At 42.3% G+C, this 21614-nt stretch overlaps 1 protein-coding gene across 2 annotated transcripts in view; it reads right to left on the minus strand.

Moving 5' to 3' along the window:
- The window catches only part of UBE2F (ubiquitin conjugating enzyme E2 F (putative)), a 65549-nt gene that overhangs the window by 29835 nt on the left and 14100 nt on the right, over nt 1–21614 (minus strand). Inside the window, exons 5-8 of one of the 2 annotated variants that reach the window (XM_035331761.1) lie at nt 19404–19471; nt 12361–12431; nt 7008–7065; nt 5857–6483 (exon numbers count right to left, since the gene is read on the minus strand). In XM_035331761.1, the coding sequence (XP_035187652.1) occupies nt 6394–6483; nt 7008–7065; nt 12361–12431; nt 19404–19471 (287 nt within the window). In that variant the 3' untranslated portion in view covers nt 5857–6393. Of the gene's footprint in view, nt 1–5856; nt 6484–7007; nt 7066–12360; nt 12432–19403; nt 19472–21614 lie in introns of those variants that run through there. The other variant, XM_035331760.1, reaches the window with a different exon arrangement.

Below are 21614 nucleotides of genomic sequence, written 5' to 3' on the forward strand. Positions count from 1 at the left end.
TTTGTTCTTGACTCCTTGACTTTTGTCCCCAAGGTTACTCGGGAGCCAGCAGATAATCTGGGGGAAGTTGTTCCCAGGGGAACTCTTAATGAACTACTCCACCGTGATTATGTATGCCGAAGTGATCGCTCTCTGGAGACCAGACTACTCAACTGATTAAAGTTCAACACAAATTGTGCATTTTAGAAATCAACAATTTGGGGAAAACAAGCACATTTTAATTGGGCTTACAATGTACTACACTGTCCTTCTGAATCACTCTAAAAAAGCACTAGTAATAACAGCAACAGTGTTTAGAGCAAATATTTAAATACATTTTAAATGCCAGAGCCCTTTAAGAGCGAAAAAGGATTTGCAGAAATTTTCTCTACGAAGCAGAGGTTATCATAGGAGATTGACTTGTCCAAGTATTTTCACCGGTTTTGGCACGTACAGAGAGAAAATCAAACCTGACAGAATTGGTAAAACAGATTTATAAAATCAAGCTACAACGCAACATGCTCCTGCAGAAAAACTTCCCAAAGCTTATTTTGAGAAAAATACAATCGTGTCAGACCTACCCAGAAGACCATATGCAGAGGTTTATAACTTTTCTTTAATGAACGCTAGAGGTCTGATGGTGTTTGTCTGCCGCTTATTCAATTTTCAGAGGTGGAGGAGAAAGGGAAAGTAGTGAAAGCAACAACAATGGACATTTTAAGCACTTTGGAGAACAAAGATTGCAACACTCTCCAAACCATACCAGAAAGGAGGCTCAGAACCACCAGGAGCTCCTCCAACGCCAAGGCACTCCTTATATTTGGAAGAAGAATGGTGCACCTCCCATCCTCATTGTTGAGAACCTGCAGCCCTCAAAAGGGCTCTTAGGTCCTTCCCAATCCACCCACCCTTTACTGGTTCAAAGCCTCTCTTCTGGACCTGCCTCTGCTTCCTGCTTGCTAAATTACTGTTCCTTCTTTATCCATCCACTTAGTTTATTGCTGCTTCTCTAGAGCTGTCTTCTGCAACACTCACATTGCCTTCAGTATCTCAGAAGATACAAGAAGCATGCCAGGAGGACACAGTCCTGCTGGGCTGCTGTAACCTGCCACTGGTCCCTGTTCCTCCTCAGCACACCGTGGGCAGATGGCTTTAGCAATGGGCAGCACGACTGGGGGCTCTGTCCCTGTTGCAGTGACGAGAAGAGAGCAGAGGTTTGAAGGAGATGGCTTTGTTTTCAACACACAGCAGTTTGCAGCATCAAGGCAGGCAGCCTGCAGCCAGACCAGGAGCTGCAACTAGATCAGGAACTGCCCATGGGAAGGAGATGAAGAAATGCCGTATTATTTGCTAACATACTGCGGGCTCTAACAGGACGTTTAGACAACAGCCTGCAGATGCACTGCCTTCTAAACGAGACCTGGAAAAGCCTTAATTTCAGCAGAAATCCCCTTCTTCAACCAGCCAGGCAGACACCCAAACAACCCTGCTCATCTCCAGGGCTTGGGGAGAGATGACACTGTATTTGGCTATTTGACTGCTCTTTTCAGCCTACATGAAGGGAGAACACTACAAATACTCCCAGTGCTCTGAGGGAAGCTGTCATCAGGACCTGTGGGGACAGGGACCATATGCAGCAGGAGACCATACGCAGCAGGGACGTCCCTCAGGGACACTCAGCGGCCAACAGGCTTGCTTTCCTTTACAGATAGCTGAAAAAAAAAAAAAAAAAAAAAGGGGGGCAATCTTCTGCCTAATGCAGTATTTGGAACTGGCACACAGTGAGACTGTGGCCACGCACTGGGGGATATGGCTCTTCTCAGTGCTCCTGATACAAACAGGTACAGAGCCCTGAGCCTAACACAGCTCACCTCCCTCCTGAACTGCACATCATTTTCCAGGAGCTCAGGTTTGTAATCTCGATAAGCACGTCCAAGAAGATCCCAGAAGCTGGCTTTAAGACTCATTAAATCGGGGATCTCCTTGCTAAGCTGTGCCTTACTTTCTGATGCTCCTGCACAGTAAGAGCTGGCATCTGTGCTCTTTGGTACAGCCATCGAGCCTCCAGTTTTCTTGTTTTGGCAAATTTCTCTTCCTTGCCTTGCCAATACGGGGGATGAACATATCCCATCTAGAAAGGCAGCTTTGACAAGCAGGTGCTTCAATGCTTCTGCATACAGCATGAAGGCCCTTTGCAAGGTGGGATTTGGATAAATCAATAGCACAAAACGAATCAGGTGCAATTCTACCAGTGTGACAGAAAACAGCATTACCGCAACGCTGGCTGAGAAAGAAGTAGCAGCAGCAGCAAGAACTGAATTAGAACAGCACAGAACATACAGGCTTACTCTTTTCCTCTTCATCTTGAAGGCAGTGACAGTCACTGTCAGTTTAAAAGACTCCTCTACACTAATTGCATACAATTTTGACAGCAGACCACCTATTTTCATTAAGACAATGAATGAAAGCTTTGTGCTTACACCAAAGCTTTTAAAACTATGCTTAAACATTGGTAAGTGGAAAAATTAAGTCAAGACCTTCTGATTTATTTCTCCGCGACACTACAGTTTGACATTTGCATGATTTCAAATAAGATAACTTCATTGCCTGAAGACAACAGCAGAACAAATACAAACAGGACATTTTCCCAGTTAATAATAAATGCTAATTAAATCAGCAAACCTCTTATGGATAAACTTCAAATAACGATAGTTAATTTCAAATGAGCCTTAATTCCTTTAATACCTTTTTTATTAATTATCTAATAACGCAAACAGATATTTCGTAGCCTGGTATCTGAAGTTATGGGAAATTGCTGAAAAGAAGTGTTGTTTTCCTACAGGCTGGTACAAAAAGCTGCCTGCACAGCAATAGCTGAAGAAAACCTTGATGATTCCCACTCCTGCTCATATCTCTACCGACAGCAGTGCCACAAACATGACAAAAACAGCTCTTTAAAATACTTTAACTAAGAACTGAAATGCATGTGCATCCTAGCAGCAAACATGAAAACCCTACAGAAAACAGTCCTCCAGTTATCTGAAACCCACTGTAGCCACATCAAAGCTGGGTTTCAGAAAAAAAAAAAAAAAAAAAAAAAAAAAAAAAAAAAAGACCAAATACTCCTTTGAACGTTCATCATTAATTTTAAAACACTGTTATTAACATTACCATGCGCAGCCCTCTGGAGTCAGAGTTGCACGTAAGTGCTTTATTTTTATGGTTCATAAATCAGTCACTGACCAATTTCCAGTTGTAGCTCATTGGAGATAGCTGCAGAATAAACAGCTTGACTTTTAGAACCAATTAGTCGATCACAATACATGGATCCGCCTTTTTTCTTTTTTTAATCAATCGCTTGAGATAACTTCACAGCAAAGTCAAAACAAGCATTTGAGAAAAAGCTGATGAGCGCCAGGGGGGCCTGCCTTAACCAGGCAGATGACAGTCATGGTGAACAAGGCACGAGGAGGTGCTTGTTGCGGAATAACAGCAGCTACCAAAGCACTTTTGAGTCCAAAATTGGAACTACTGAGGGTACAAAAAGCAGGCTGTCAGAGACAGAGCAATGCTGCTATTTCATAGCAGGTATCTATTTAAAAGCTGGTAGCTTTAGTAAAGTAAAAAATCTGAGAATTGAATGAATTAAAGCCAGCTATTCACTTTCCACCTGGGTAAGTCCAGCTTAGACGATCAGACCTAAAAGAGGAGAAAAGCAAACTATCCAGCTAGTCCCAGCAGGGGCATAAGGAGGCTTCTGCAGCCCCCCAATTTCTGAACACTATTTTAGAGAGAAGTATGCAAGTAAAACAATGCAGGACCTCATGGTTCAGAGACAGAAAGGTTAGTGAGATCCTGCTGGCTCTAAAGAAGCAAAAGATTACCCGGGAAGATCACTCAGGAAGTATTGCATTGGTTTTTACATAGTCCCTGCTCTATGGAGCAAGCTGCTACCAGAAGTTATCTGAGAATTTAGGGCTCAGGAGTGTTTCTATGGATACAGACAATATTTGCAATTGCATCACTGGTGCTAAAATATAGATTGTTTTAGAAATATTAACCTACTCATGATCTTCTTCAGGGTTAAAACCCAACTTTCCTTACAACTTGCTTAGAACATATCTAATCCAGGCACATTCCTTATCTCCTTCCCTAGCACACACAGGCTGCACCTCCCTCCAGTCCATGCAAACACGTTCAGCAATGGGAAGTGGAAGAAAGCACCATGCTTGATACCAAAAGTGTAAAAAAAAAAAAAAAAAAAGAAAAAAGAAAGTCACAGTAGTTTATTTCAAAGGATTTTTCATTCAAGAGCTCTGCTGCCACCGCAAGGATGTGGAAGATTGGACAATCTGAAAGTTGTAAAGCTTAAGTCCTCTGAAAGGTTAAGCATATAACATACGAATGGATCTGGTAGCAGAAAGCCTACAGCCAAGCTGGTTTGGTTTGTGCCTGTGGCTTTTGAGGTTTTTCTTATCCATTTAAATAGCTTTATTAATGCACTTCGAATGGTTGCATCAGCAATGTTTGACAGTATTTCTCATAGAAATCCAATACATCCTGCCCATTCTCCAAGAAAATATTTCAGCAGTATTTAAGAGTACAGTACTTGACGAAGTCGGGCACTATTCCTCCACAAACCAGGCTGCCTTTGTATTCTCAGTGAGTGGAGTACAAAACACTGACTTTCACATCTGCCACTGGCCAGGACTGGATATTTTCCATAGTGCTACCGCGCAAATTCACATGGTATTCAGCCTGGGGAGATGACCAATGTCCTCCCAGCCACAGTGCCCGAGTGTTGGAATGGATTCAGGAAGGCTGGATTAGTGGGTGCGGAGATGAAAGCAAGCCGTGTCGGATCGAATGGCTTCAGTTTGCCACCAGTCACCCTCGCACACTGCTCCATGTAATTCTCCGGTGTGCAGCAATCACGTACCTACTACAGAATCATTAATGTAAATGGCAAATCCCTTGTTTGTGCGCCTATGCTGCAGATAAACCAGCACAATTCTGTGTTTTCCATCTCAGAACTGCACGTAGCCTGCAGTCTGAGCACTTGGACACCACACTTCAACAGCACTGCTCTGGGAACAGAGCTTGCAGATTCCCAACATCCCCAGTGGCCATTTCTGCTTGACTTTTTGAGGCTGTTTTGCCATTAGAGCAATGATACTATCACCACGTTTCTGGAGAGGCACAACTCTGAAGTCAGGACCGACGGGCAGGAATTCTGCTTTGTGATGACATGTCAAAAATCACAGGGAGTGATTACACAACAGGTGAGAGAACACGTCCTGAAACTGCATATTTAAAATGGACTCTCTGAAAACAGAAGGCATAGAATGATAAACTTTACAGATTTTAAGCTATAAAATGTGACCCTGTATTTGTGGTGCTTCAATGTCCAATGGGAGTAAGTAAATCCAAATGGGATGCTAGATTTATTTTACTTTAACTTATAGAAGGTAAAAATGCCCTAAATTACTTCATAAATAATTTGCTTAAATAATAAGTAATTTGACTCTCCTGGAAGCTGAGGTTCCAGGATGTTTCCTCTTTGAAATGAATCACATGCAATTAGTAAACTGATGCAAGAATAGAACGGAAAAGAAAATTAATACGCATCTTCCGTCCTCACTGAGGATAGGAAGTCAAATGCACAGTGTCAATAATTATTTGCATCCAGGGGCTTAACACGCAGCAGTTCTTTAATCTCCCAGAGAAATACCATAAACAAAGCTAGAACAGAAAAATCTGTGTGCATTCTTGGCAAGTTTTAGTATTGGTACAGTAATTTTTTAATTGTCTGAAGCTTAAACATCGGTAGTCAAAAAACTTTCTCTGGGAATGAAATACAGGAACAGAACCAGTTAATTTAATTACCCCATGTCTTGATTTAAGCTAATAAAACATCATATTTACTGATGAAAAATAAGCAAAGAGAAAAAACACAAAAGAACACACACTGATTCTACTTCACTTTTACAAGAAATCAGATCGCTCATGAAGAGATTTTTAGAGACAAAGAAGTTGCATAGCTCCAAAAAGGAGATTAAGTATTCGATAAAATTATTTTCGAATTTGCCTTTTAAAAAGAAAAATACCTGATGTGTACCCTTCATCAACCTTACTAGTGCTCCTTAAGAACCAATTCTGTTGGGTTTCCTGCTAAGAGCTACAGAAATTATTGCTCAATGCTCTGCAAGACTCTTCTGACAGCAAGATCATATAGCAGCAAATGGAAACAAACTGCCTTCTATCTCCAGACAAGAGCAGTCACTGCAGTGAAGCAGATGTCCTTTGTGACCACCCCAAAAGTATTTCATATAGGAGCTATGGCTCTGAACTTGTTAGCTCTGCCCAGCTGTTAGGGGAGCAACCTCTGAAGCTATTCTGCGATCATGGTGGCAGTTAGTTCCCTCCCGGAGTTATTAGGACAGCTAAGACTGCCCCACTTACACGGTATTTAAGTACAGACATGTTGCTCACTCCTTCAAACACTTGGGATGAAACAAAATTCAAGGCAGCACAGTCTAATTCTATGTGCCATGTGGCGTTTCTCCCAAATGCACTGTGACCTTTTACACTTTGCCAATCTTCTCCATACAAAAAAAAAAAAATTGTAAGACAGCCTATTGATCTGTCAGAAATGTAAACGCAATGGAAATCGCAGGGCTATGGATTACTGTTAGTCCTGCTGACATCGTGCTCTTGTATTTGTTGCCTGGGTTTAAAAACCATGAAGAAATCTCATCATCTTTAGTGAGAGTGGTTTTTCGGGGTCATCTGTAGTCCTATCATTCTTTTAAACTTTTTATCAGTCAAAACAGCTACACTAAAGCTAGCAAAAGTTTCTACACTCAGCACTGTACTTGTATCAGTATTGTCACCAGCAGAAGTTGGAAAACAACAAAACCACACAGCTGTTTCTACAGCAAACTGCCTTACCTGTCACTCTGCAAGTCCATAAAAATATTTGAAAAGGTATATCTAGTTTAAGGGATGTATCTAAAAGGAAACGGTACCTTTAATGTTCTAGTTGGAGCCCAGCCAGTGCCATCAATTGAATGTTCTCTCAATAAACTGAAAAAAAAAAGACAAACTTATTACACAGTGTAACTTCTACTTAAACAAACTTTGTCAGAACTCTTCTCAGAAAGCGTTAACAACATTGGAAGAAATTGTATTGTTAGAATTACAGACCTCTTACATCTGGTACCAGAGTCCTAGAACTACGTTCTGCACAGAGCTCATTACAAGTTCCCTGATCTGAGCTCAGCTTTGTTAAAAAAAAAAAAAAAAAATCAAATTATTTTAAGTATACCAAGTGTGACACAGTCTGACACTGAGCCTTTATGTTCCCCTGAGCACAAAGACGTGTGTGCTCCAGTCCAGAACACGTTCATCTTTGGTGACAGACCAAAGCATGCCAATAGAACAAATCTGGTGGGAGGCACCATGTCCTGCCAAATTCGATCCCCCTAAGAGGATTTTTTGGAGGGGTAACCAATTAGCAGCAGTGAGGATTATTATCCTCTTCTGTCAAAGGACTTCAGCTGCTCAAAATCAGGTACAGGAAAATTAAATAGCTCTGGTCTGTCTCTCCGGGAAGGCTCTGTGACAGCCCTAACGCCAACAGATGTGTGCCAAACCTCTGGGGACCCAGAGCAGTGAATTCTAAAGGCAGAATCTTAGAGGCAGCTTCTTGTCTTCCGGGAGGTGAGCTGCATGGCACGCAGAACATTTTAAGGCTTTACAGGCAAACTCAATGCCGCAAGTACCACCAGCTTGAAATCATGAAGCACTCTGTTAATTAGTCTGAAAAACAGATTGCTGCAGAAGAGTTCCTTATAAACTGTAATACGCATTCTTAGTTTTATCAGTTATATTAATATAAATAATTAAGACATGGACTTTCCTATGTGCACACATACTGTATAGGAATGTTACACAACCTGATTATGTTAAATATTAAGTCCACTGAAGCTGTTGACCTATTTATTAGATGAAAGTGTTGAGGTATATTCAGTTTGTTAGGCATTCCTGGACCTTTTGGGTAAAACCGTCGGCAGTTCTGAGAAGTACTGGAGAGCAGCACACAATTTAGAAATTGCAGAAGTCTTGGAAAATTGACAAAAGAACTCTTGCTCACATTTGTGAGAGCAAAGGCAATAAGCTGAATAAGAAAGAGGATCTGGAAGGCTTTAAGCATCATCTCACAATCGTGTCTTCCTGTTAAGAAGCAATCAAACTGAAAATATACAGTATCGAGGCACAAAAATTCATCAGCAACAGTAGCTTCTACTACTAAAATACCAGGGTTAAAGTGAAATAGTCTTAAATTACACTTTTCTTTGTGCAACATTACTCCTCATTCCCTGTACAGATGCTAGGAACAGGATGAATGCACTGGACAAGACTATCCCGTCTTAACTGCGCTGCTAATCTCATTTCTGTACCTTTCAAAAGATTAAATATGCCATTAACACTAGCATAGCTCAAAACTAATTTAAATAACATTAGAGAGCATATTGTGGCTGTGTCTTTTGTTCGTATTACAAAAGTATAAGCAAAAATGATACTGAACAGGCAACAGCCAAGATTCTCAGATTTTGAGGAGTTAATGGGCTTTCTGAGCTCCCTTTCTGGCTGGTACTCTGGATTCTGCTCCAGTACTCCCCTCCTCCTGCTCATACATAGCTTCCTGCAAACTTAAGAACAAGGAGTAAGCGAACACATACAATAAAAAAGCCTGAGAGTATCCGCTGAGAGAGCTCAAGGTGCCTGAGCACATCAGCCAAGCCTCGTTAACACCCTTCAAGCTCCCCAAGCCCCTCTCTGTGCAAATCTCCAGCTGGGGATGCTCAGCAGCCAGGCCTGGAGAGGAGACACTCATACTCCTCCTAGAGCTCTGGCAGGAAAGCAGTGACAACAGAAAATTGTACCTTTGCCTCCTGTTTCTGATCTGCTGATGTAATTCATTTTTAGAGCAGAGTCCTCTTTCTTCCTACAGATTGGGAGTGATCATTATGCCCCAAAGCAAATCCTTTTTCTGTGCAGGGTGCCTAGAAACTGCATCTCACGTTCTCCACGAAGTTGACCTAGATACAACTGCCAGGCAGCTTGGAGGTCTGAATGGTGATCTGCTCTCAGAAATTCACACGAACCAGCAGCAGAATGAAGACCAAAGCCAGAAGAAAGGTGCCAAATACATCCTGAATTAGAGGATGAGCAAGCCTCTGCGGGTAGCTCCTGTTCAAAGGGGATGAGTCCTGCTGCCATGGAGGAGCTGATTAGCACGAAGTTCTCACATCACACAACCTGCAGAGCTTTCCTCCTCCACCCACTGCTTCAAGAAGCGGCCCTCAACAAGCTCCCAGCCAGGCTACAGGAGCCACCTGTTCTAGCAGACTTTTGGGACACTCGATGGGCTGGAAAACCCACCAGGGTTTTCACTTGAAGTCACCACTCTAAAACTGCCAGGAATTGGCTGCTTCGTACCGGGGTGCCAGAAGGCTTAGCTAGCATGATTTGCTTCTTTGTGATGCTGTAGAATGAACGTGCATCCATAAAGGGAAGGGTAAGCAAATTCTGCAGTTTCAGCAGTACTTCAGACTCCTAGAGCTAGTTACTAAAGGCATTCACTGCTGAAGAAGAGACAGGAGGGTAAGTGCCAGGGTCCAAGCAGTTTACCAGGCAGGTAACCTACCTGGGATCTGGGGTGATGGGTGAACGAGGATTTCCAGCTGCAGTCGGATCTGACAGAAGCCAGGCACAGCCTCAGTGATTGGAACTGAGAACTGCTCCTCAGCTCTGGCATTTCTATCTCTAAGGAGACCTCACCAGAGCAGGATTTCAAGTCCTTGTATCTGAGTTCCTGTGGGAATACTGTGAGCTCACTGTCTCTGAATGCAAGGTAACCAAAACAGCCACTGGAATGCCCAGCCCTCTGTTCAGCATTCATTTCCACAAATATCTTCTCCTGCTGTAACTTAAGTTGTACATGGAGAAAAACTGAGGAAATTTCCTTTTAGATATATAGCATCCTAAAAAGACTATGCAAAAGCAACTACTGAGCTGGGAACTACGTGGCCCTAGCAAGCTTAAAACTTTCTGAAACACCAGTTGACATGATTATAGCTCAACTAAAAAGAAAAAAATATATACTGTAATGGGGGGGGGTCACTCCCAGAGGAAGGCTGCTTTACATGAACATCGCAGACAAATGTTTATCAACACAAAGCATCAGTTCCAACAAAAATTTTGCCTTCCAAAAAGTTTTGCCTGCAGAAAATGAAGTGGTGGGTGCCCTGGCAGTGCCCAAAGCCAGGTTGGATGGGGCTGGGGGTGGCACTGGGTGGGCTTTGAGGTTCTTCCAGCCTTCTGTGAGCCTGTGGTTTCTTTAGCCAACAGAAAGCATCAGTCAATGTCAGTTTGAATTAAGGTATACTACAATTATATGATAATATACCCGTGTTCATCACCCTTTAACCCTGCGCCATGAGCTCAGAGCACCAGTGGCAGGAGGACACACCCACCAACACGGAGCAGCTCACTGCCTTTTCCTTCAGGGTATCTTGATGCTTCCTACACGTGGAGCGGAAACACTATCCTTAAGCACTGTCCAGATCATATTTGAGTAACTGCAATTCATACAGCACAGAGGAATAATGCTTTTTGTGCCCAAACCTTGATGCAAGCTTAATCATTTGCTATCTTTTCAACGGGGACCATTACCTATGAAAGCAAGACATACCATGGTGTAAGGTGTGTTTAGCAGAAAACAGATGGAAAAATACTGATACTATTTTTTTTTGCTGCTTAAAAAAAAATACCTGAAGCTATTTTTATGTAAATACTCTGGTAGAAGTTGATTGCAGGTACTATATATAGACTGCATTCTCTGTTGTAACAGGCATAAAGTAGTCGGGGTTATTTTAGCTTTTCCATCTAAATGGTAAGACATTTCAAAGGTTTAATATGCTTAAGTATCTGACAATCAAATAAAGCTGACATTTCAGTGCAGATGCCAAAGAAATGACTTCACTTCATTAAGCAGAATTAGGATGTTCCAACACTACATTTATCTGTCATAATTAAAATCATTTTTAAGACTCGAAACACTGAAATATCCTCAAGAGTGCTGGGAGGCTCCGTTTAACCTCAGAAGATGCAGCACTGCAGGCAGAGCTTCAACTTGTAGCTCTCTTTTGGTATCTAGCTTTTCCTGCCCACAGGTTCCAAACAGCTCATCTATTCATGCCTTTACGCAGTCTTTTAGACTAACAACATCCAGGCTCTGACACTGTCCAACACCAGGAACGTGCTGAGCTGTCTGAGACTGGTTCCCATCACCCTTTGATGGTGTTAGCTTCTCGGAAGGACGGAGCAGACCACAGAGGCTAAAAGCACTGATATCAGCTCATTAGCTGTTATCAACCCACAAGCTTGACCTGCCTACGAAAGGAGACACTATCCTGGGAAAGCTTCCTTTGTAGCCAGGACCTTGTACACAGCACTAAAATGATTTTTAAATCTAGATGGAAAAAAAATATATATCTTTTAAGCACTAATTTGCTACACATGGTGGTGACTGTTTTGTCTTTTCAGAGCAGCCTTCAGTCTTACTTCCATTGCTTATGCTTCATTTCATTTTTCTTTTATGTCCCATTAACTTGAGAAATGACAGCCATGCTTCTCACGTATGTTTATGTTTAGTTTCTGGCCAATTTCACCATCCAGCACTCAAGATGAAACAGTGAATTTATAAAGTTTCAGAAAAACTGATTTTGAAGAGGAAACATTTACTATCAGGCAAAAAGGCAGAGCAACATAAGCTCGTCCCTTTTGTAAAAGTGAGCTTTTGTGCTTCCTGTTTTGACTTATACCTACCCAATTCTCCTTTGCTATAGCATGCTATAACAAGTAAGTGTGTCTTTTAGCAGATAATAAATGTGAAAATAAATAGCAAATACAGAATAGTTACTGTCAAAGTTAAGTGATTTGTTTTCCTTTTATGAAATAGTTTCCAAGCACTTCACATGTTTGAAATAAAATAACTAAAGCCTTCAGTCCTCTCAGATCCTGACGACTATTCATCTATGCAGGGAGGAAAAGTAAAAAAAAAAAAAAGAAAAAAAAAAGTTCTCTATATTGGATTTTATACTTTTTCCCTAAATAGAACAAAACGTTAAGACTAAGCCTGAATAGCCAGATTCTACCCAGTCCCTAAAGCAAAGCAAGAACACATTCAGTATATTTCTGTGGTCCTAAGGGTCACATGCCCCTGATTTCCAAAATCTGTTGAAGAAATAAAACTGCTATGAAAATTACACGCAACATTTTATGATACAAAGGCATAAAAAATGCTGTTGCTACCTTAAGCAGATTTCTCCCATCTCTGTAATGTTCGGATGCCAGATTCTTGTCAAGCATTTTACTTTTGGAGGCTGTCAGGATAGAAAACAAATTGCAATGTTATCCTTTAAAATAAAGCCAAATCACTGATACAAGTCACAGAACTGAAAAGGGAAATATATTTGATATTCACAGCCTAGGTTCACATGTTAAAGACCCCAATAACATAATCTACAGGAGAGACACCAGCTTTCTCTGCCCTTTTAGCTTCTCTCCACCCTTTACAAATCATGGGCTGGTATTGGGCCTTTTCCTAGAAAAAATCATTTTGAAGAAAGCCAAGAAAATTTACACTCTTCTCCTACCTCCTTCAGGGAAAGGAAACCAAAAACCACTCGATGTTATTTAGTTTCTTAACACTTAACTAGTAAGACAACAATTTAAACTGCGTAACTACTAAGTGTTTTTCTACAAAGTTTATCCAAGTTTTGGGGGGGTTTGTTAAAAAAAAACAAACAGCAGAGGGTGTAATGATAACTGAATACAAGTATTAAGAGAAATGTGAAGAAGGGCAGTCATATCCAAATTTAATATCTTAATTTTAAAAGACTTATTTTCAGGCAAGACCACCAGAATTCTCAACTGCACAGTGAGTTTTGAAATACAAATCCTTAAAACACAGCCTTGTTTCCTCTACTTTTGGAAGTAAACAAAGAGTGGGTCATAAAAACGCCAGTAGCTAAGCAACAGCACACGATTCCATCCCTGTTCTCCAGATTACGATTTGCAGCTTTCAATCAAGCAGATTAGTTTTTTAGTAGGCATACTGTAACATCAGCCCAGACCAGTCCTTTCGTAGCTTCAATTAAAGCTGCTGTTACAAATGTGGAGCTATTTTCCTCCCCTGCCTCCCAGTCCGCCCTCAGCCCAGAAGCGAAGCAGCTCTAATAGCTGTATCTGCATAGTGGTGTGTTTTGGCTCGCTGCTTTGTTCTCAGTTCCCCAAGACTTCAGTAAAATATTGAGATGCATGTTAGAAACTCTGCCCAGCTCCTGGGAGAACAGAGAAGAAAGTGTGCGTGATACCGAGCTACCACGAATATACCTGCACAGCCCTCAAAGAAGAACCCCCGAGCACCAAAACACATCCCCAATTCTTCATGCAGACATTAGCTTTCCTCCACAAATATTGAATATTTGATATATACTTCATGCTTGATATTTAATGTCGGTCCAATAACTGCTCCACATCCAGCTGCCCCAGTGCTGCTCACACCATTACTGAAAAGCAAGGGGAATGCAGTAACATTTTCCAACTTTTTAACCTTCAAAATCCCCAAATGTTCACCTTGGAAGCTTTCTAAGAGCCCAACCTTCCGGCAGCTACACCCTCACAGTGTTTTGAAAGATGTCTGGTTCTCAAAAAAGGGGAAAGCAGCAGTATTTATTCCTTGCTGGTAGCTCAAGATAAAAGAGCAAATTTCACCATATGTGCCTTTAAACAGAGAATGTATTAGTGAATAGAAAAAGTGAGTTCTATGCAAACTAAATCTTTACAAAGAACCCTAAATCCTCACACTTACTCAGAGTGAAGTAACTGTTGTCTCAATTTTGAGTAATAGTTACAAAAGAATTCATTTATCCTTTCACCAAAGTGCTTTTCATCTCTACAAATTAGAAAAACCCACTCCTGACAGTAAGACAAAGGTTTTCTTTTTTCTCTCCCCTTCTCCTTCTGTTAGGAAGACAAACAGGACACCTGCAGCACTGCCATAAGCCATCCTTCAGACAGAACTTCTCAAGCTTTTGCTTTGAGCAATCATTGAGTTTTCCTCAAATCAGGGAACCCACACAAGCTTTCCTTGCCATGATGTTTCCCTTGAGCACCTCAAACCATCTCCAGGTCATACACGGGACACACTGCCCAGCAAAGCTTACAAAATCCATGAACTTTGCTGTTTGTAAGCTCACCTTTCCCTCAGATGCTGGAAGATGGATGCATAGATCCAAACTCAAACACACCAGCAAACTGAGTGATTTCCTTCTCCATTCCTAAGCAGCCACTGATCTTTTCTTATTTGCCAGAAGAAGGACCAAGAAGAGCAGCTCTGCTGCTAAATCCCTGGCTTTTGGCCTCTGCCTAAGGCATCCCATGTCATAAAAACCTTGGAAAACTGGAGACTATAAGCCTCTCTACTCTGATAACACGACAGATGAAAACCACAGGAGCTGCAAACAAGCCTTTGGCTTGTGAAGTCAGCTTGGTTTTATGTCCTTGTCAAGTTACATCTGTGCTATTTATCAGGTTTGATTCGTTAAAGCATCAGGTCCCTGGAATTGTAGCACCCATTGCTTCATCAGCTGGCACCTCAAAGCAGAAAAAAAAAGTCTTATTTGTTTGCTTTAAATCACACATTCCCAGACAGCGGTTTTTTGTTGGTGTTTTGTGTGTGTGTGTTTTTTTTTTGTTTTTTTAATTTTAAAAAAAACAAAACCACAATTGCTCCCATTTCTTAATGCCGCCTGCTTCTGGGTAGCTGGTCAATGAATAAAGCAGTGCTTGGGAAACAGATGCTACAGAGCCAGAGGTCAGGCAGCAGCCCGGGGCACTGAAGGCATCTGCTGTGCACTCCATCATCTGGCTTGCCAGGTCCCAGCTTCCTCTGATGTTGGTGACAGCAGCATTCCCGGCGCTCTGTGTAAGCACAAACTCTGGCAAGCTTCTGCTCGCTGTTCACAAACGCTCACGAAAGTGCAGCCTAACCAGAATAATGCTTCAGTGACAGGGTTGCCAATGGATTTTAATATTTCTAACAGCATGACAGTTCGAGGAGATGCTGCAGAATTAACTAACCCTGCCTCTCGTGACCTTACTGCAACATCTGTGCCCGTACCGACCGCCTTCTGCTCTGCCACAGCATCCCACCACCATCAGGAGCGCAGGATGCAGTACCTGGGACGCAGCGTTTTGCACTGAAGTCCTTCCTTCACAATAGGGCTGCTAAGGGGAAAAGAGAAGAACAGCGTATGGGGGAATTATGCAGTGTATTAAGGGCAGCTTCCTGTGTATTTTGGTAGGCAAGAAGCACACGGTCACTTTTTCTTCCCCAAATATGTAGTGTTTAACAGCATAGTGGGTACACCCCACATTCCCTACCTGGGGCAGCAGGGTGCCCTCATATAGAAGCCGACACTGAAATTTCTTCCAGTACTTCAGCAATTACCTCTACATCACAACTGTGAAACAAATTGGAGCTTTAAAAGCAATTCAGAAAAGGTAAAATTAAGTGTTGACCTTCCACAGACTTTTAATGCCACAAAGAGAGCCTTGATAGCTAAACATCAATCCCCTTACTTCTATCAGCACAGCATCCTATCACAGAGTCGCTCTGACTTTAGGGGGAAAAAGGCTTCCCAGGACATTTTTTCTCTTTTTGTATTCAGACCATGGCCAGTGCTTACGGGAAAAGCTAACAGAGTCTGGAAAACATTAGAAGCTCAAGCCTACCAGTTTTCTGTGTCCTGCCCGTAAAACAGTGCTATAAAAATCAAGAAAGTCTTGGCTGTGAAGAGAAATCAAGGCAACCAGAAGTCTTTGGATGTGAGCAGAGGGCTCTGCAGACACCAGGGTTTCCTAAGACAGGCATCAGATGAAGCCTGAATCAGATGCTTACAGAAGGAACAGATCTGAGGTGCACAGATTCCTTTGGAATACATTTTTGGGTCACGGATAGAGTGAATTCCTCCTTTTAGGATGTTTTTTACCCCATCTGTCCCTGGAAAGCAGGCCTGCCCGTTCAGGACAATGTGAATATGGTTGCATCCTTGTCACCAACTCTGCTTCCCTCCTCAGAGCTGCAGGAAGCATTAAGTTTAGTTAATTATGGACACAGTGAAAGAACCCTTACAATACTTTATTTCCTTACAGCTGATCAGAATAAACATCCCCAATACCACAAAGAGCAGCTCAGCGATGCTGAAGTGCCTGATTAACCAGCTGGGTGCTCTGCTCACAAAAAAGAGGCAGCTCTTTATGACAGAGCTCGCTCCAGAGCATCCCTCCCACATTTTAGGCTCTTGAATCTTTGCACTGAGGAAGTGTATAGCCGAGGTGCCAAGAGCTGGAGCACGTCCAAGTAAGGAATACATAGAGCACAGATAAGTTACTTCCCTATATTTGCTTCTTACCCAGAAACAAAGTCAGCCGCCAGTGCTTCGCTCCCTGGACAGGGCAGCATGCCCCAGTTGCAATCACAACACAGAGCCTTCCACGTCTTTCCTCTTCAGTTACGTAGCCTTACACTCCTCCCCTCTGCCACCATCCTACACAGCTGCTTCTTTTTCCAAGGCAAAAGCTGAATGCTTGCTCATGAGGAATGAAGGGGGAAGACAAAATTCCCCAGAGGAGCACTGAACATAAGGGATGTGGGCAACAGCTGGCTACGGAAATTATAGGGTGCTGTTAAAGAAACTACGCTACAAATTATGCATTTGGTAGCATTAAAACCAGATTTTTTTTCTTACATACAAGCTCAATAAATTAACTAGAAAATGATGGCTATAATGACCTGCCTGGTGCTTATACTCCCGCTAACACAGCCATGCTCAGCACTACTGCAGGCAGCTTGATGCAGATGTGCGATATCCCAACCTCGCCTGCAGGCTGGAAGAGCACTGGCCCCTCTAAAGAGACATGAAAAACATCACCACCACTGATCTCAGTTTCATCCTGCCCGGCAGAAAAACAAACTGTATTATTTTCACAATATTTCTGAATATATACATGTTCATTAATAACCCGGCCAGCCCTCAACATTCAGCCACCTGCATTTTTCTTTTTTAAATAAATTGCACAAAGGCAAACTTCACTTTTGTGTTGAATGACTGGCAGGTGCTCAGGATTCAGAAATCTCTTACTAACATTTGCTGTAAAATTTCTGTCAATGTTGAGCAGGGAGCCATAACAAAACAGAAGATTTTTTAATTATAGCAATTACACAGATCTAAATTAACATTGTGTTCTGTTACCACGTAGAAAGTACTTTCCTGCAACAGCATTGTTCAGGTGAATACCTTAAACTCAAGAGATTAAGGAATTAAACTGAGTATATATATTTTGTGTATTTCCCCCGTGCCCAGCATTGCCACAGTGGTTAAACTCTTACTGAAGATGACTTAAAAAAATAATAATATCGGGCAGGTGAGAACATCAGAGGGTTCCCCCTCCATGTTTTTCAGGTATGTGATGGCTCAGTTTATTCAAGTTCTCAGAAGAATGCAGACAGTTAAGTGGCCACCTAGATATCTATATAAGTGACCACCTACGTATCTACAGCATGCATGTAACCACACGCAAGTGTGTAAAACCACGTGAAATTCTCTGATGAGGTTATAAGGGGAGCTTCAAACCAAAAAGAAACACAACTGGAAACACTAGATGTACTAATAGAAGATGATCAATAGACGCCCAGGATCCATGGTTTGGTTTTGACCAGTCCCAATAACACACTCAACTGCAATAGAGTTCCAAATCTCCGAAGACCATTACTTTTTACCTGTTCCCAAAGTAAAGAATCAAGTAGGAGAGATGAAGCTGCTTCAGAAATGCTAAGGTCCTCCACAAGCAAGGCCTTTTTAAAAGCTATAGTGCACATCCCATGCATTTGTTGACTATAAATAAAGGAATATTTGGAAATTTGTGAAGGCATCTTCTGGAATGCCAACCCAATTATTTTGTTATATATAAATTAATTAACAATGCTGTGACTGCAGCTACTACATATAAATGATGCTGGATTTAGGCCTGGTGCATCTGAACCAGGTCTTCTCAGACACATTCCTCCAGCATCCTGCCCTACATGTTTTTCAGCCTCTGAAAGAAGAGCTCTGAACTACTACCACCAGAGGCCAGAAAACAGAAAGATGTCAAATAAAGTTACAAAAACAAGCAAAATCATTTAGTTTGAACATTTTTAAAGAAAGTAAGGCTTCCTTCATAATTCATACCTCTAAATGCAATTATTGCAACTCAAACACTCCAATGAATGTAGTTTCCTTACGTATCAAATTATCAGAACACAGATCAGCAAGAGTAATTCAGGAGAACCAGACGTATGCCCCAACTGCTTTCCATTTTTGGAGTCAATCTTTTCCTTTTGACAGCTAAACTCTGAAAACAACATCTGAAGTTATTTTTATCGTAATTGTACCTCCACCTCCCTTGCCAGGATCTGCAGTTTTAGTAGTGGATAATAATGAAATAACGTTTCTCATGCTTCAAAAGTTCTCTGGAGCTTTCTATTTATCTATAATGAGATCCAGCAATCATTTGGAGGTCCTCTGGAAGGCTATTTGCTTAATAACCACTGAAATAGGTTTGTTTGGGTTTGGTGTGGGTTTTTTTGTTTGTTTTTGTGCGTGTTTGTTTTAAAGATATTTAATTAAACAGCCTGGGAGACAAGCAGCAGAACTGGCAGAGGGCACAAACGGAGGCCACTTGCCACCGTATCTGTGGACAAACCAGAGCAAGCCCAGCACCCAGCCACATTAATCAGAGGCTGCAGTGCACAGAGCACAAGGAGAGGCTGAGGGACCTGGGTTTGTTCAGCCTGGAGAAGGGAAGGTGAAAATACCTTACTGCTGTCTGCACCTCCCTAAATGGACGGTCTACAGGGCTCAGACTTTCCTTAGAGGTGCACGGGGATAAGGAAAGAGGTGACAGACAAGCTGCAACAAGGTAAATTCTGGCCTAAGGAAAAAAAAAATCACAAGGGTAATCAAACATTGGAAGAGAGGTGCAGAGAGGCTGTGTACTCCCCATTCTCAGATTTTCAAACCCCACCTGGCCAAGGCTTAGAGCAACCAGATCCAACTTGAATGATATCCCAGCTCTAAGCAGGGCTTAGGTGACCCGCAAACATTCCAGACATCCAAGATTCTTCTACATTTCTACAATATCTAGCAACAGACACAAGATCCTTTCTTAATCTCACTGCCAACTTCCCTCTCAAATCCTATTAGGTAGAAAGGAAATTAACAACTACTGGATTAATGACAGATACTCACCACCATATTGTAGGCATCAGGAACTTCAATTTCAAATTGAAACTTTCCACCTTGGTAATAGCCCTCATCTAGAGAAAAAACATTAAAATAGTTAAATAAGAGAAAATAATGGATGCCATGTAATACATATAACAAAGATTCAAGAAACAGCATTAGCTTATAACCAAAATTTTTTTAAAATAACCAAAATGCTAGCTGCCTGCTACTCCAAAGAGTGTGAACGTGGTGTTTTCCACCCTCTCCAACACCCGTACAGCAGAAATTATTAAATCAGAAGAGTCCACAGTCCAAGACCTGTACGATCACAGTACCAGGTGATACCAGGCTACACAAACCTTTGAACTTCTCATGTTTGTCTCTACAAAATTGTGCCACACAATGGCTGCGGGGCTTGTGGTACCCCACATCCAGCTCTCAGGAGTAGCTGGTTATGTATGGTGCTTGCCAATGCATGCTGAATCCTGCTCAACCCCTTCATCCTCAGCCTTGAGCTGGCAATTACTTACCCTAATAGAAATAATGGTGTGCGAGAACACGCTTCACAGTGTGCTACAATGAAAAGGCAAGTCAGGTCCTCCAGCCAACAGTTTTCCCCTGATGATGTATCAGTTAGGGAAATCTGCCTGCCTCTGCCAACCTCTGACTCGATGTGGAGTTATTAGAACTGCTAGATTGTAAAATATGAATTCTGGAGATACCTAGTTAGGTGTAACTAGAGATAATACCGTAGGTATCAGTCAGCCTGCAGCTCCTGAGGTCCTGAGCTCCTCATCCACATCCACCCGCACGGAGCTGCAAGCCTTAGCTGTTGCAAATCTCACTTTAATAGCCTGCCCAGAACAGTTTTTTCAAATACATCCTCCATTCCCACTCCAATTCAATTGTGAAGCGTTTGATTTATTAAGCGGACCTCTCAGGCACGCTGCTAACACGTTACCAGCGAGTTACTGCACACACACTGATTTTTATGGAAAAAGGCAAGGCAAAGCATTTATATTTTGTTTTCAGATGTACTAGATTTAAAAAAAATGAGTAAAGCAAGCCATTTCTAAAGAATCACAAGTTATATCAATATCCTTTCGATGAGAGTGTTCCACATTCACCAAACACATGAAGCACGATGCTGTTGCAAGAAAGAATGGTGGAATAACATTCTGCTTGGAGCTCAAACAGCCCAGCCACCACCAAGTTATCCTGCAGCTGATGCACTTTATCCACCAGCTAGCGCCATGTACCAGCCTTTCAATGAGGATGCAGGAACCCACACGATGCCATTCCTCGTAAAACCCTAGTGGGAAGAATCAAATCGCTCTTTCGGTGAGCGCAACAGCACAACCAACGCCAGACAGGAATTCGGTGCTTGTTACAGCACAAACCATGAACCTCGAAGCCTCCCACCAGCCTCTTGGCTGCCCCTTGGCTCACAGGCACTTCTCAGGTTATCACTTCCCAGCTTAAGCCAACACATGCAATGCCCACGTGCGAATGCACGGGGAGAAGGCTGCAGCAAGGTAAAAGAAGCAGCAACTCTGGGAAGGCTGCTGGTGAAGCCCAGCAGTGGAAGTTATTTCCACTGGCTTCGTTTCAATAGTTCCTGGATTTTCTGGCCTCGGAGCGTAGCGCACAGCAGCCCTTCGTGCTCCACCCCTGCTAATGTGAAATAGATGCCTGCTGATGGATGTAGCTACATGTGCCTTATGTCAGAGCAACCCTCAGATTTAATCAATCTTTGCTGTAATCCAATTGTCCAAAAGAAACATTCAAAAACGGCTCCAGGGGAGGAGAGCTTGCCAGAAGGCTGTCAGATTGCTGCCAGCCCAACAGCAAGAGAAAAGCCATGCTCCACGTCCCCGCACACCAAAAACACCAGGCCCACAGCCTCCCTGTGCAGCAGCATTAATTAACGTACGTCCTCACCTAAAAGCACAGGCAGCAAGATTGCTGTTGAGATTGCTCAAAAGATGCACAAGGAGAGGAAAAAAAAGCTGAAGGGTGGTTCTTCACTTTCTCTGCTTTATCCCACAATGCAGACACAGCCCAGGGTAGCTCTTGTCTGGGGCTCCCAGCAGAAGAAGGATGGGATCTGTTAGAGCAGGTCCAGAGGAGGGCCGAGAAGATGGTCAGAGGGCTGGAGCACGTCTCCTATTAGAAGGGTAAAACATTTCTTCCCTACCTTTTTTTTTTTTTTTTTTTTACTGAAACAATTCTTCC

Source organism: Oxyura jamaicensis, chromosome 7, assembly GCF_011077185.1.
Source record: "Oxyura jamaicensis isolate SHBP4307 breed ruddy duck chromosome 7, BPBGC_Ojam_1.0, whole genome shotgun sequence".
In the NCBI taxonomy this organism is placed as follows: Eukaryota; Metazoa; Chordata; class Aves; order Anseriformes; family Anatidae; genus Oxyura; species Oxyura jamaicensis.